The sequence below is a fragment of the Rhipicephalus microplus genome, chromosome 1 (assembly GCF_043290135.1).
Source record: "Rhipicephalus microplus isolate Deutch F79 chromosome 1, USDA_Rmic, whole genome shotgun sequence".
NCBI lineage: Eukaryota > Metazoa > Arthropoda > Arachnida > Ixodida > Ixodidae > Rhipicephalus > Rhipicephalus microplus.
In genome coordinates, this window is record NC_134700.1 from 159,780,055 (window position 1) to 159,793,985 (window position 13,931).

The 13,931-nt window shown below is 46.0% G+C and overlaps 1 protein-coding gene across 1 annotated transcript in view; it reads left to right on the top strand.

Annotated features, from left to right (window-relative positions):
* Positions 1-13,931, top strand: part of LOC142765885 (uncharacterized) — a 78,405-nt gene that overhangs the window by 15,562 nt on the left and 48,912 nt on the right. The window contains exon 2 of the mRNA XM_075867693.1: positions 12,083-12,329. Within this exon, the coding sequence (XP_075723808.1) occupies positions 12,100-12,329 (230 nt within the window). The 5' untranslated portion in view covers positions 12,083-12,099. The remainder of the gene's footprint in view (positions 1-12,082; positions 12,330-13,931) is intronic.

Sequence of the window (13,931 nt, forward strand, 5' to 3'; positions counted from 1 at the left end):
TAGCTACCTATTTATCTGGTTGACACTCGTGACGAACTAAATTGCACACACAAAAAACACAAGGAGGCAAAGGTATGACACTCCTGAGCGCAATCTAACAACTGCTTATTCGATGGAGACATTACAAATATGTATAAGGTGAAGGGGGAAAAAAGAGTAAAGCAGCACACGGCTCACTACAAGAAAGCAGCCATCTGCGTGACATAAAATCTTGCCTTGTCAACTATCTACAAGTTTTACGTAGAAAAGCAAATTCATCGTTGGACAAATATATAAATGGTGGACTAACACACCTGTCTTTGCCAAGCCTGTGCATCGTGAAAGCTTCAATGGTTTTTCTTTCCCTCGTATCTTTAGATCTCGATAAAACGAACGAAACGATAAAAGATACGAAGTAAAGAGAAATTACTGAAGCTTTCACGATGCGCAGGCTTCACGAAGACAGGTGTTTTAATGCCCCATCTATAAATTTGTCCAACGATGAATTTCCTTTTTTACGCGGAAATTTTAGATGATTCACAAGACCACATGTGATGTCACGCAGATGGTTGCTTTCTTATTGGGCAGTGCGCAGTTTCATGTTCTTTTTTCTTTTCTTTCACCTGCCAGTCTCATGTTTTCACCGAATCAACAGTTGTTAGTTCGTGCTCATGCGTACGCTACCTGTGCCTCTGTGTGTCGTTTTTCGTGTGCAATTTAGCATGTCTCGAGCATCAATCCAGTACAACCAACTAGCCCCGACACCTAGCCCTTCTGAATTATCATTGAGAAAAAAGCCATTTACGAAGTGTGACCTTCAGGTTTTTTCGGCACATCTGTAAGTTTGACCACCGATAAGGGTGCATGTGCTCTGCTGACCCAGACTAATTTCAAATCGTGTGGTAACATCACGGGCTCTGAAGAACAGTTCACAGTTCAGAAATCAGTATGGCCACCTTTGCTGGACCCCACACAATGGGGAACCAGCTCATTTTTTTTCAAACAATTAATGTACATTGGCTCTACGTTTGCGTCGAAGCTATTGTTAGTTGCACCGCATAAGAAAACAGGCACAAGAACGGCAGAGGACGCGGGAATGACAGTAACGCGACAGACACACAATAGAGTTTGACATACAGAGAAATTTTTCAGGAGTCCCGATGGCAAACAATTCACAAATACTTTCCATGTGCGGTCGTCGACTTTGGCACCACACTCCCGCAAGAAGTCATGATCCGAGCGCGGATTAACCGCGCTCGGATCATGACTTCTTGCGGGAGCGTAGCAATAACACGACCTCCCTCCCAAGAACATCTCAGCGAAGCACACACTAATAGGGCGCAACGGCTCACCACTCACATCGCAGAAGTTGGACTTTTCGTCCCGCTTAAAAATAACTTTGAGCTTTAACCCATCTTTCAAACAAGCACTCATTACCGAAATCATCCCCCCTGTGTTCACTAGGACCATCACAGGCACATCATCAGCAAGAACACGCACTTCGTTTTTAAGGATCAACACAGGAAGTATTTCCCTCAGTAGCCCACCTCCAGCGACCTCACTTCCGTCGGCCTCGCTACCTAGTTTTCCGGTAATCAAGGAGACACGGTGCGTCACAGCGGGGAGGGAGAACGAAAAGCACGTGGTCACGATGGAGGCATCAAACTCCTATCAGATGTCTGCGAGTGGTTCAGGAAGGTGCTTGGCAAATAGCCCTTGCTAGGTGGTGCTGGCCATGGTACACTGGGAGGTCCTTAGGAAGGTCATGAAATTCTGCTGGTAGGCCATACTGCAAACCTGCGCGATGGTTGCATTGATTTGATTGATTTATGGGGTTTAACCTCCCAAAACCATCATATGATTATGAGAGACGCCGTAGTGGAGGGCTCCGGAAATTCGGACCACCTGGGGTTCTTTAACGCACACCCAATATCTGAGCACACGGGCCTACAACATTTCCGCCTCCATCGGAAATGCAGCTGCCGCAGCCGGGATTCGATCCCGTGACCTGCGGGTCAGCAGCCGAGTACCTAAGCCACTAGACCACCGCTGCGGGGCGCGACAGTTGCAAAACTGTGATATATGGCCCGGTACAATACAAGTATAGCACACCGGCAGAGGTCGATACCTTGGTTGCTCTTCAATGAAATGACTAACATCGCTCATAGCGGGTAGGTTAATGAGAGATGTCATGACAATTTACCGGGGTTTGGCGAGGCGAGCTCTAAGCGCGTGGTCATCCTTGATTGTGGGGTTGGGCTGTATTCCACATCCGCTGCGCTAATCGTTGGTTGCTAAGACACCAGAAGAGGCGCAGTTATAGCTTCATCGGGCGTGTACACCTCATGATGGCCAACTGTTGAACGCAACTTTCCTTGGCAGGAGAGATCCTGGCGGACAATCCGTCAAATGGCCAAATAAATGTAGAAGCAAGGTGTCATGTCTACACTGGACACAGTCGTGACGTTTTCCAGCCGACCGAAATTTTGTGTTATCCGACAAATTATCAGAATTTCAAAAGTTCTGCAGTGCTGAATGAAGTCGACACAGAACTGAGGCTCTTTTTCACGATCATAAAATTATACACGCCCTCAGCCACTCTTTTCAGCAAATGCCCGAATTTATGTGCTTCCGTCATGCTATCGTTGACCAACTTGCACTATATCAATACTTCTACATATGTCGAACACGTCTAGGCGTGTAGCTGCACTCATTGCGACAACGTCTGTTTAGTGCGCTTCTTTTTAGTGGATGAGTTTTGAAAACACGCTTCTAGCTTTTGAACGAGAAGATCCCCTTTTTAAGTGCGTCCTAGTGGTTCTCGTATCGCACAAATCTCTGTTAGGGAGAACACCACGTTGGTGAGCTGAGCGGCTGTATCCCATTCTTTGGACTTGGTTACTCGCTTGTACTGGACGCGCCACGCGTACACATCTTTTACCGCTTTACCTACCAAGGGCCGTGGGACAACCTAGTATTGCAGCGGACCAGACAGTGCTGCCCAAGGAGCACCTCTTGCTTCGGGCATGTCTGAGGCGATCTCGTCAGATGGTGGGAGGCCGGCAAATTGGCAGCTTCAACGAAGCTGCACCAGTGATGGCTGCGTCGTTGTTTTGGCGTACGCAGCGCCTCCACTATTTTGTTACGCGCGAAGAAGCCCACGACATATATGACTGAGGGGTCGTTTATTAGGTGGCGAAGTTGAGCACCAGAGTGGCAAACAGGTTGGATCTCTTAGCATCATAGTCTTCCTCCTAGCTGCCTCGAAGCAGCAAGCACACACAACTGTCTTTGCTTACATTAATTTAATGCGCAACAATGTTTTCGCATCGGTTCAATATAAAGTAGTACTTGCACACCATTTTATTGCAATAGCAATTACATGGACACTCTCAGCTGGATTTTGCCGCTGGCGTCTACGTCAGCGTGGACGTCACCGTCACTCACCATACATGTATACGTATCCATATATATATGAAAATGCAAGAAAGAAAAAAACCATACACTTCGGCGCACAGAATCGAACTTGAGTCCTCGAATCATGCGTGCGAGGCGTTAACCACTGAGCCACGGAGGAACACGTACTTCGAAGTTCAAACGGCAAGCTTTTTATCTCTACCACTTACCGCTGCTGACGAGCACCTTCGGGGGTAACTATAGTGTTTTCAGCATTACCAGCAGGATGGCGTAATGAACGAGCGTCGACACATAGCGCAGAGTTGCGTGCTCCAATCTCACACGCGTACATTGCCCCGCTTAGAGGAGGGAAGCGACGCTCCCTCACGCACCCTTATCTCGTGGTTGGCAGGATGGTACATCTTGGCTGGTCTCGGGCTTTACCTGAAACGATTCTTTTGTTGTTGCCAGGCGCACAAAGGTGACTACAATCATTGCAGTCTCCATTCGCAAAAAGCGCGCACTCTTTAGACCCAGTGAAGGAACATCTGAGACGCTTATTCGAGTGCATCTGTACAACAGAGTGCGTTTCGTGCATAATTTGTGCGTGAGAAACACGGGGCACGTTTCTGTATTGCGCTTAAAATAACAGAGGCAACAGCAGGGTGCAAACAAGAATGACATTTTAACACATGCGTCGTATTTACAGCGTTGTATAAGTACACTGCGCATGTGTGAGCCGTATCGGCTGATGATGAAGAGCACGTGCCCAATACATCCTTCTGCGCGTACAAAAAGACTGACACAAAAAACTTCACTATCTTCTGAAAGTTTGCATTGTACGCGAAGCGCTGAGGGGGCTTGATGGAGGCGCAAGCAAGTGTGGCCTGTGGAGTACTTGGGACTTCAGCCGGAATGACTCCAGAGTGGTCCTGGTGAGGTAGCATGAAGGGCTGCTGTGCCGAATCTGAAGAGCCGCTGGAGGCTACCTCATCACTGCAGTCTGACGAGTCGGTACCTCCTCTGCAGGCAGTCACATATGGACGAGGGGGCGTAGAAGGTGTGCGATATTCGTCGTCACTTGACTCGGGACTGTAGTGCTCGCTTGTTCGAAGTAGGTGACGTAGGTTGCTCCTGAGCACGTGGTGGGGCCTCGTTTGCACAATGTAGGACCTCGGACCAACTGCGTTAACGACCCTACTTTTACGCGACCACAGATTGTTCCTTATTAGAACTACGGTCCCGCGCGTTAGAGGTGAGATCAGTTGCCCATTATTCTGTTCCGGGTGCTTTCTCACCTTCATTTTGGCAACTTCGTTAAAATCAGGAATGTTACTTCTGAGGCGTCTGACTTGCAGCAGCATAGCCGGTGACCATCCATCTTCCAAGGGCGATGAGCGACATGCCAACAGACAGAACCATAAGTTCCCCCCTTGAGTCAGCGCAATTTTTCAGAATACGCTTGACTATTTGGACGCCTTTCTCCGTCAGTTAACTAGATTGGGAGTAGCCAGGGCTTTATGTGACATGTAAAAAATCGTACTGCTTCGCGAAGAGCGCAAACTCGTGGCTGGCGAATTGTGGCCCATTGTCTATGCAGACTCCAACCGGAACTCCTTGGCGGGCGAAGATAGCGCTGAGAGCCTCCACTGTGGTCCTTGACGTCGTGTCACGCAGTCGCTCGACCTCTGAGAAGTTCGAAAGGGAATCAAACTCAACAACATACGATCGTCCGGCGTACTGAAATAGGTCTGCACCAACCCGATACCATGGGCATGCTGGAGTTTCGCACAAAAGAAGAGGCTGTTGCGGTTACTTGCAGGAGTATTCCTTGCAAGTGGGGCATCTCTGAATAAGCCGAGTAATGTCGCTGTTAAGTCATGGCCAAAAATTAGGCTTCAAGTTCTTTATTTACACTTGCGCAAGCTGAGATGTCCAGTATGAACCCTATCGAGGATTTCTTCGTGTTACTACGACTTCGCTGCCCTTCAACAAAACTCCATTCATGACTGTCAACTCTGTAGAAAACGGTTTTTTTGTACTTCTTCGCTAGCGATTACCTTGCCCATGACCGCCTTTAGGTAGTCGTCATTTGCAGATGCGTCTGCTAGATTCCGGCACGTTGTTTCGGTGGCCAGTGCGCCCATGAGTTGTACAGCTTGAACGTTGACGTCTGCTGTTGCCCCGGCGTCGTTACTTCCAGTCTTCCGAGACGCTCACGAAAGCATATCAGCTAGGACAAGCTCTTTTCCTAGGACGAACTGCAAAGAATAGTGGTATTTCATAAGACTCAAAATATCTCTGCAAGCGTGGTGGCATGTCTCAAATTTCTTTGGTGCTATTGAAGTTAGTGGCTTGTGATCTGTTTCGATCACAATTTTTTGGCCGTACACAAATTGATAGAATTTTCAGCACCCGAAAATATTACCTAGTACCTCTTTCTCAATTAGTGCATAGCTCTGTTCGGTTTCCGTCAGTACGGGGAAAGCATAAACAACTAATCGCCCGCCTTTGTCAGCCTGATATTGCAGAAGCGCGGCACCTACACGACTTTTCGAAGCATCAAATTACCTTTCTGTGGTTAAAGATGGCGAGAACTGGCACTGAAGTTAAGATGCATCCTACCAATTTCTATTCATTTGTGTGGTTTTCAGTCCATTGAAGAACGTTTTTAGACTTGAAAAGATCACGCAGTAACGTGGTTCTTTCAGACAGGTGGGGCATGTACTTGCCAAAATAGTTTAGTACCCCGAGCATGTGCTGAACATCAGCCTTTGATTTTAGTGGCGGCACAACTATCAAACTTTCAATAAGCTTCGGATTAGGTGATATGCCTTCACAACTGATCACTACACTCAAAAACTGTATTTCTGTTAACCCAAAATATTTTTGTTCACTGAGAGTCAAGCCATCTTTTTCAGCTGCCTTCAAGATTGCCGTAAGTCTGTCATCGCGCTCCTTTTTGGTTTTGTCCCAAACCACGATGTCATTGATGTGAATGTGAATGCCTCGCAAGCCGTCAAAAACCTGGCTCAGTGCCTGTTGAAACACCTTCGGTGCAGACGAAATGCCGAAAGGCAGTCGAAAATATCGGTATCTCACAAACGGGGCTGCAAAAGTACATACCTTTGGTATTCGTTCGTCAAGCAGAATTCGGTGAAACCCGGAGTTCCTGTCCACTCTGCTAAAGTAGGCAACACCAGCGAGTTCTGTTTCGATATCTTAGGGTTTAGGAAGCTGATATTGCGGCCTCTTGATATGTTCATTGATGCGCCTCGAATAGATGCATACCCTTAGACTGCGGTCTTTCTTCTGCACCAAAACTAAAGGACTCACCCAGGCTGGCGGGGGGGGGGGGGGATTTGCGTCTTGATAATTTCAGCACGCTTCATTCTTTACAGTTCATCTTGAAGTGGCTCACGTAACGCGAGCGGCACCCGGCGTCGGCGGGCACTGTTCCCGACTTCAGCACGATACTGTAAGGCTGCTTTAGGCATCCGAGACCCTGAAAAACGTGCTGAAAGACCTTTAGCACCTCATTTTTGTGGGAAGCATCAGCTGTGCCAACAGTGCGACGGGAAAGGCCGAAGATTTCACTTGCGTTCAATCCAAGTAGGGCCTGACCACGCTTGACAACAAAGAGTGTGATCTCTTTAGTTGCATCTCCTACAAAGACGGTTTGTGACGTCCTCATAAAATTTTTAATCACTCATCCGTGGTGTGCTCGAAGTACTGAATCTGAGGCCTTCAGATGACATCCCATTGCTGTCTTTCGGTTAACTGCAAAGGTTAGGAGGTTACCTTGGGAGCCAGTGTTAACCTTAAACTGTACTGCTTGATCGGCAACATGTGCAGTCACTTTACAATCCTTCCCTCTAGTGCTTTCATTGCAACTTCGAGGATTTCGAAGGTATCGTCAGCACACTCAATACCTGCTCGGTAACTTTCCCGACTTCGTCCTTGCCGATATACGTCTTGCAGCAAACTGCGAAAGGATGAAGCTCATTACAAAGGTTGCATCGTTTGCCATAAACAAAACAATGGCGTGGTTTGTGGTGGCGGTGACACTTCTTGCATCGATAATCGTTATTTTGACGCTGATGCTTTTTTCTAAACCGCGTTGCTGTTCACTTTGAGATATCGTCTACCGTATTGTTGCCTCCACGCCAGACCTTTTTTTTTATCCAACATCTGCAGCATTGCACATTTCTTCTGCCTTCTGCAGCGTTAGAATCTTTTCTTGATGCAGTTTTTCTGGTAATTTCACTTTGCTAGTGCCGAGCATATTTGGTCTCTCCCCATTGAATCTTTTTTGAATCACCAAAGTTGCACTGCTCCGTTTGCTGTTTTTATGTCGTGAAGAAATTTTTTGTACTGCTTTCCTTCATCTTGGTTCTTCAAGCAACACTGGTATCGTTATGAACTTCATTTTTTGCCTCAGAGCAGTAGGCTTTAAACTTTCGCACGACGGCGTCGAGGTCTTCCCGCTTCTCTCCGTCCACAAACTGGAAGGTGTTAAACGCGGCAAGTGCGTCGTCTCCAGCCACACTCAGCAGGAGGGCGGCTTTTGACTTTTGACGATTCGGTCTTGGGATGTACTTTCGACGCAGTCGCTTGGAGCAACAGGTCAAATTTTTACTTAAAGCACTTTCAGTTCAAAGCCAGTTTACCTGTCAGCTGCAGGTCTTACACTGTAAGCAAAAACTATCCGAGTTTGGGGTTTTTGCGGCTCATGACCTCTGAAAACTCTCTTGCGTTTCAAATTACTACCTCGTGTAGGAGTAAAAGATGGTACATGACATAGTTTTACCACCACCTCTCAGGCAAGTAGTAAAAGGATGTCAAAATCCAGTTTTACCACGTAGGGAGTTTTCTATCACGTGATTTTTAACCTGCATTTCAGATTTTATTACCACGTGACTGCAACGTGCAGCTGCTTCGGTGGCTTTTGCCCCATACCCCCATCGTGACGCTCTTAGTGAATCCTAAAGGTACGCGAGGACCACAGATATATTTTTTTTTGCATCGACGTGCCTCAGGACTGACCTCGATTCAACGCACTTTCACTGGAACTCGGGGCAGCATAAGCACAACAAGCGAGAACAGCATTCTGTGAACGAAAAAGAAAAAAAGACAGGGGGATCTCAAAAGAAGAAAAAAAAAGAAAGAAAACCTGCTGTGGAAAGTTGTCCTGCATATTTTCGCAAATTGTTGGCTTTTGCTCGGCGGTGGTACCTTCGCGACAGACGTTGCAAGAAGCTCGGTATCTGTGTGTCTGGCTGGGCTGATGGATCTCACGTGTTTCCTACATCGTCAAACGACAGTGCGCTTCCGAGCGCCTCCGAACCTTCACGTCGGTGATATCTCGCTTCCGAGCCGAATCGCGAATATCTGCCAGTGGCAACAAAATCAATCTGGTGTCATCGTCCGTGCTTGCCTACTGGAGAAGCAATAAGCGAAATGCTTCACTCTGTCGTCAGCACCGAGCCGCGGCCGCCAGTGACCAGTGGGAGTGTGTCGCCGGGGCAGGTGAAAGAAGCATCGCATATATTTTGTTCCACAGTAGGCGATGTCTGCGTGAGTAATGTGCTGCCCGCATTACCCACCTCATGCAACAACTGTTGTCAAACATGTAGCGCGAAGCCGATACGAGGCAGACGGAACCAGCAAGCGGCTGCCGGTGAGCACGAAGAAAACCCGGACGGTGGTCTCTCGTTGGAAGTATTCATACACCGCCCCGTCCCCGTAAGATAGCGGTCACGTGTTCATTTGTGTCTGAAATGACGACGAAATTCGCACAGGATATGTGTTCTGTGATCGCCAGCTGTGTTTCATCGGATAGCCGTGCTCCTCGAAAAGGCCTAGTACGCCGTCGATAAGAAGCTTGTGTGCAGGCGTGCACCGCTCCTCTACGCCCGTTGTGATGAATACGTGCTGCTACTTTGTTCGTGCAGCGTCGCTCAATGAAAATAATTGAGCCACCATGGTTTGTGCGTACCTATGTATATTTTATGGACTTGTGGATCAGCAGTGCTAACACGCGTGGGGCCATGAGCCGGTGTGCCAAGTAATTATTGGATACTCAAAAAGGTGAGATTGGGTAGATTTATAATAAAAGGTCGGTGTGACATTTAGTTCCCTGCAGCCCACTTTAAGTTTACGCTTGCACCTTCAACCGTTGTTGTTAATCAATGCAAAAAAAGAGCTCTCCTACCGGTACTACAGCGCTGGTCAAAAAGTCTTGCCTATATATACCGAATTGTAAAAATGTAGTTGAGCAACGCGTGCAGTCTGTTCGAGTGGTGTATTATTCTGCATTTGTTGTGTGTGCGTGTTTGTCTGTATGTGAATCTATGTGTCGCCAATTCTGCCGTTCAATAAATTCAATCAATTCTGCTATTTAGTAAATTTGTCGTCTCTGGGCGAATGTACTCGTCAATTTTTATTTTTACCACCGGAAATAACTCCGAGAAATCCCCGCGAAAACCTTGTGAAGGCAGTAAAAATTTACTCTCTCTATAGTCACTCAAAACCTCACTGGGGTAAATAATTACTACTCTCCATACGTTCATAAACTCAGTTAGCACGATAGTAAATTTTTACCTCGATATTAGGTGGTAAAAAAAACCCTGGAAAGGTAGTGCGCTAGAGGACAAATGCTTTACCCAGTTTTTGAGGTTATTTCAGGTCATTTTCGTTTAGTGTGTACTTCCATCACTGATTCTTCGCGGGCGGCCCGGGCACCACTTCTGACACCATGTATCCGGATCAAAATGGCGGAGGCAACAGCAGGGTGCAGAACAAAAAAGAATAACATTTTAATACATGCGTCGTACTTATAGCATTGTATAAGTACACTGCGCATGTGCGAGCCGTATCGGCTGATGGTGAAGAGCACGTGCCCAATACAGTTTCGATCTGCTTTCCATTTTGCGCGTGACCTTCCAATTTGTTGCTATCGCGCTCATTCTTCGCCTTTGCAGCAAATCTGGGACTTTTTATTCAATAGGTAAAGCAATCTTGATCTTCAAGGCGTTTTTGAAGTGATTGTAAAGTGGTTTAGCACACTTTACGTGCCCTGCAAAAAAGTTCTTTTGTTTTCCTGGTCCCCCAATAAAGCGGTGAACTTTACGTAGGCCAAGCGGAGGGATTCCTTCATGACCGGCACAGCAAACATTCCAACAATTGTTAGGAAAGGTGGTGATAGCTGGTTGGTCACGCAGTGCAGCCAATGGCAGCGTTTCGCTTTTTTATAAGTGCTGCTCCATTTCCCGGAGGCATATTGACGAAAGCACTCAATTAATCGTATAATCAGCAACTATTTATAGGCTGTGTTAGTGTTCTGTCACTATCTCTGTCAGAGAGTTTGTATTTCTTGATGAAGCTATCTGCGCATGTGAGAGCGTTGGTTCAATGATTATGTATGTGGGGTCCGGATTCAGATAAATCCCTTCATTTTGTCCAGTCTCGATGAAAAAAGCGCTAAATCTCTTGAGATACATCGTAACAAGGCCAGAATTCAGCTCTTCGTTAAAATTATTGTTCACAGTGTTTTTACGGGATAAAGCAGATTTTTCATATTTTATAATTAGGTAAGATTGAGCAGGTTAAAATTCTACCTTCCCTTACATACACTTATACTTACCCCTGCGTAAAATTGCTGCCACGTGAATGAGTCACTGAAGAATAAAATAGCCCCACCATGGTGGTCTAGTGGCTAAGGTGCTCGGCTGCTGACCCGCAGGTCCCGGGATGGAATCCCGACTGCGGCGGTTGTATTTCCGATGGCGGCGGAAATGTTGTAGGCCCGTGTGCTCAGATTTGGGTGCACGTTAAAGAACCCCAGGTGGTCGAAATTTCCGGAGCCCTCCACTGTGGCGTCCCTCATAATCATATGGTGGTTTTGGGACGTTAAACTTCACACATCAGTCAAAGAATAAAATAATGTTCTGCGAATGGTACAGTGCAGATGATGTTCGTTGAGTAATTTTTGCCCTTCCTCTTCTATGTGTTGTTTCTTTGCGTCAAACCATATAACTGCAACTGATATAGCTGCTTCGGTGTAATCTTTTAGTAGACAGGAAATCAGGCCGCTGCGTCAAAGTAGTCGACTTCTACACTGTTCACGTCAGACACTGGGTACACTGTGCCAACTTTCTAACACTCATGTGTATCAGTATGTGCCGATCTAGTGAATCTGCTTGCAAGCCAGGCCGATGATTGCAAGCGTTATGGCATGTGACACTTGTCACAATAGGTATGCAATTTCCCAGAGGATACCTTGTGGGATTTAGCGCCCAGTCTAGCTCACAATAGCATACAAAGTAAACGCGTCCAATCAAGAGAGATAGTAAAACAAAACAGAAAACGGTGGGAATCGCTATTGACTACCTCTGATGATTGATTGATATGTGGGGTTTAGAGTCCCAAAACCACCATATGATTATGAGGGACGCCGTAGTGGAGGGCTCCAGAAATTTCGACCACCTAGGGTTTTTTAACGTGCACCCAAATCTGAGGACACGGCCAACAACATTTCGGCCTCTTTCATAAATGCAGTTGCCACAGCTGGGATTCGATCCCGCGACCTGCGCGTCAGCAGCCGAATACCTTAGTCACTAGACCAACACGATGGGGCTACTCACGACCTCTTAATTATGCTTTGGAAGTTTATGTCATTCTAATGCAGCGCACTTTTCTCTCGCAGAGGTTACAGAAATATGGATGGGCTTGCAAGCTGCTGAGCTCGCAGAACGATACTTATTAAAGGCTGGTGTCCTGGTTGATCCCAAAAAAGATTTGCTCAAGGGTACGCTCCTGCCCAATTCCTCACGAGGGACCATATCAGAGGTGGTCGTTCGGGTTCCCAAGAAACTCCTCGACCGAATCTCGGAGCACTCGAGGACTGCCATCGTTTTTATCTCTTTGGTGGTCATAAACAAATTCAACATCAGGTAATGTACGTACATTGCTTTATGCAATGAATTTGGAAAGCGTTGTGAGAAATGACTCCCAAATGGCTCGCATGTTGTAGTATTATGGCATTCATAGGTAAATTAGAAAGAACCTATGTGATTAGCCACTAAATGCTCGAGTTGATCTATCAAATGAACCTTCAAAGTCGATTAGAACCTATGAAAAATACACTGTATTCACATTTACGTTCCTCTTGCCCATCTCGTTTAGAAGAAGTCGTCGTGCCAGCGTGTTTCCGTTTATAGCGTAAGTTGTTTCTCTCTGATAATTGAAATGCCAGGTTCATTAGAATATTAAGGTTGAGTCATTTCCACCTAATCTGATATGTTGGCGTAAGGAATTACTTGACGATATGTAAAGAAAGTCTTTTAATGTCGTAATCGTAACAATAATAATAATAATAATAATAATAATAATAATAATAATAATAATAATAATAATAATAATAATAATAATAATAATAATAATAATAATAATAATAATAATAATAATAATAATAAAGGCACGACATGGCACGGCAAGTCTCTGCTAATTGCAGTCCTAGCCGAACCAGAAGGCCTTCAAGCCGAGCCAATTCATGGTCAAGAAAAACATGCGCAAATTTATTGACGTGAAATATGTTGTGCTTGGAAAATCAGATATGCTGCGGGATATGTACAAGCAACAAATATCAACATAATGAGTGAACGAATATGAAGCTAGGGAACGCTTTAGACAACGTGAAGGACAAGTTGCCAAACAAAACTTTCACTGTCTTTTTTAATTTAGGTGCTAATATTGCAACAACCAGTACGTCGGTGAGACCACTGATTTTAAAGAAAGCGTTAAAACTCCCCTCATTCATTATCGCACAGAATCAACCATCTAGAAAAAATTCCGCCATATCCACGAAGTGTATTATGATGAGTGGGCGAAGCTCCGGAGGTAAACCTGGTAAACCATGAATCCTCTGTACATTTTGCCCACTCGATTTTATTACATCGCTCCCCCTAGCGTACGTCGCCGCACTAAATCGAACGATTGCCTTCAACCAATGACACGCGCCATATGTGACATCATTCCTATTTTATAAGATGTCGCGTCTTTCATCAACTACAAGTACCGCTTTCTAGTTTATAACATCTTGCATCTTTTCATCATCAGCTACAAGTACCACCATCTAGTAAACACTACAAGAACTAAACGAGAGGTGGCTACATACAGGAGACGGTACCGCCATCTAGTGAACACTGCAAGAACTAAACTAGAGGTGGTTACATACAGGAGACGGTACCGCCATCTAGTGAACACTGCAAGAACTAAACTAGAGGTGGCTACATACAGGCTACAGGGGACGCACAGCCCACGCCCTAAGGAGCTTCGCCCCTGAAAGTTTACGTTCCTCGCTTGTAAAGGAAACACAAATATGACGTCAAGAAACTACGTGACCTCATATGCCCTCGCTAAACATGTGGTTTCTACAAGCCGCCAAACTGACTACTCAAAAGTGCGTGTTCTGGTCAAAGAAATGCTTGAAGCATGCCTGCACCTGAAATACCAGCACATGAAGACAGTTGCGCACATGCTAAGTGGTGTAACGC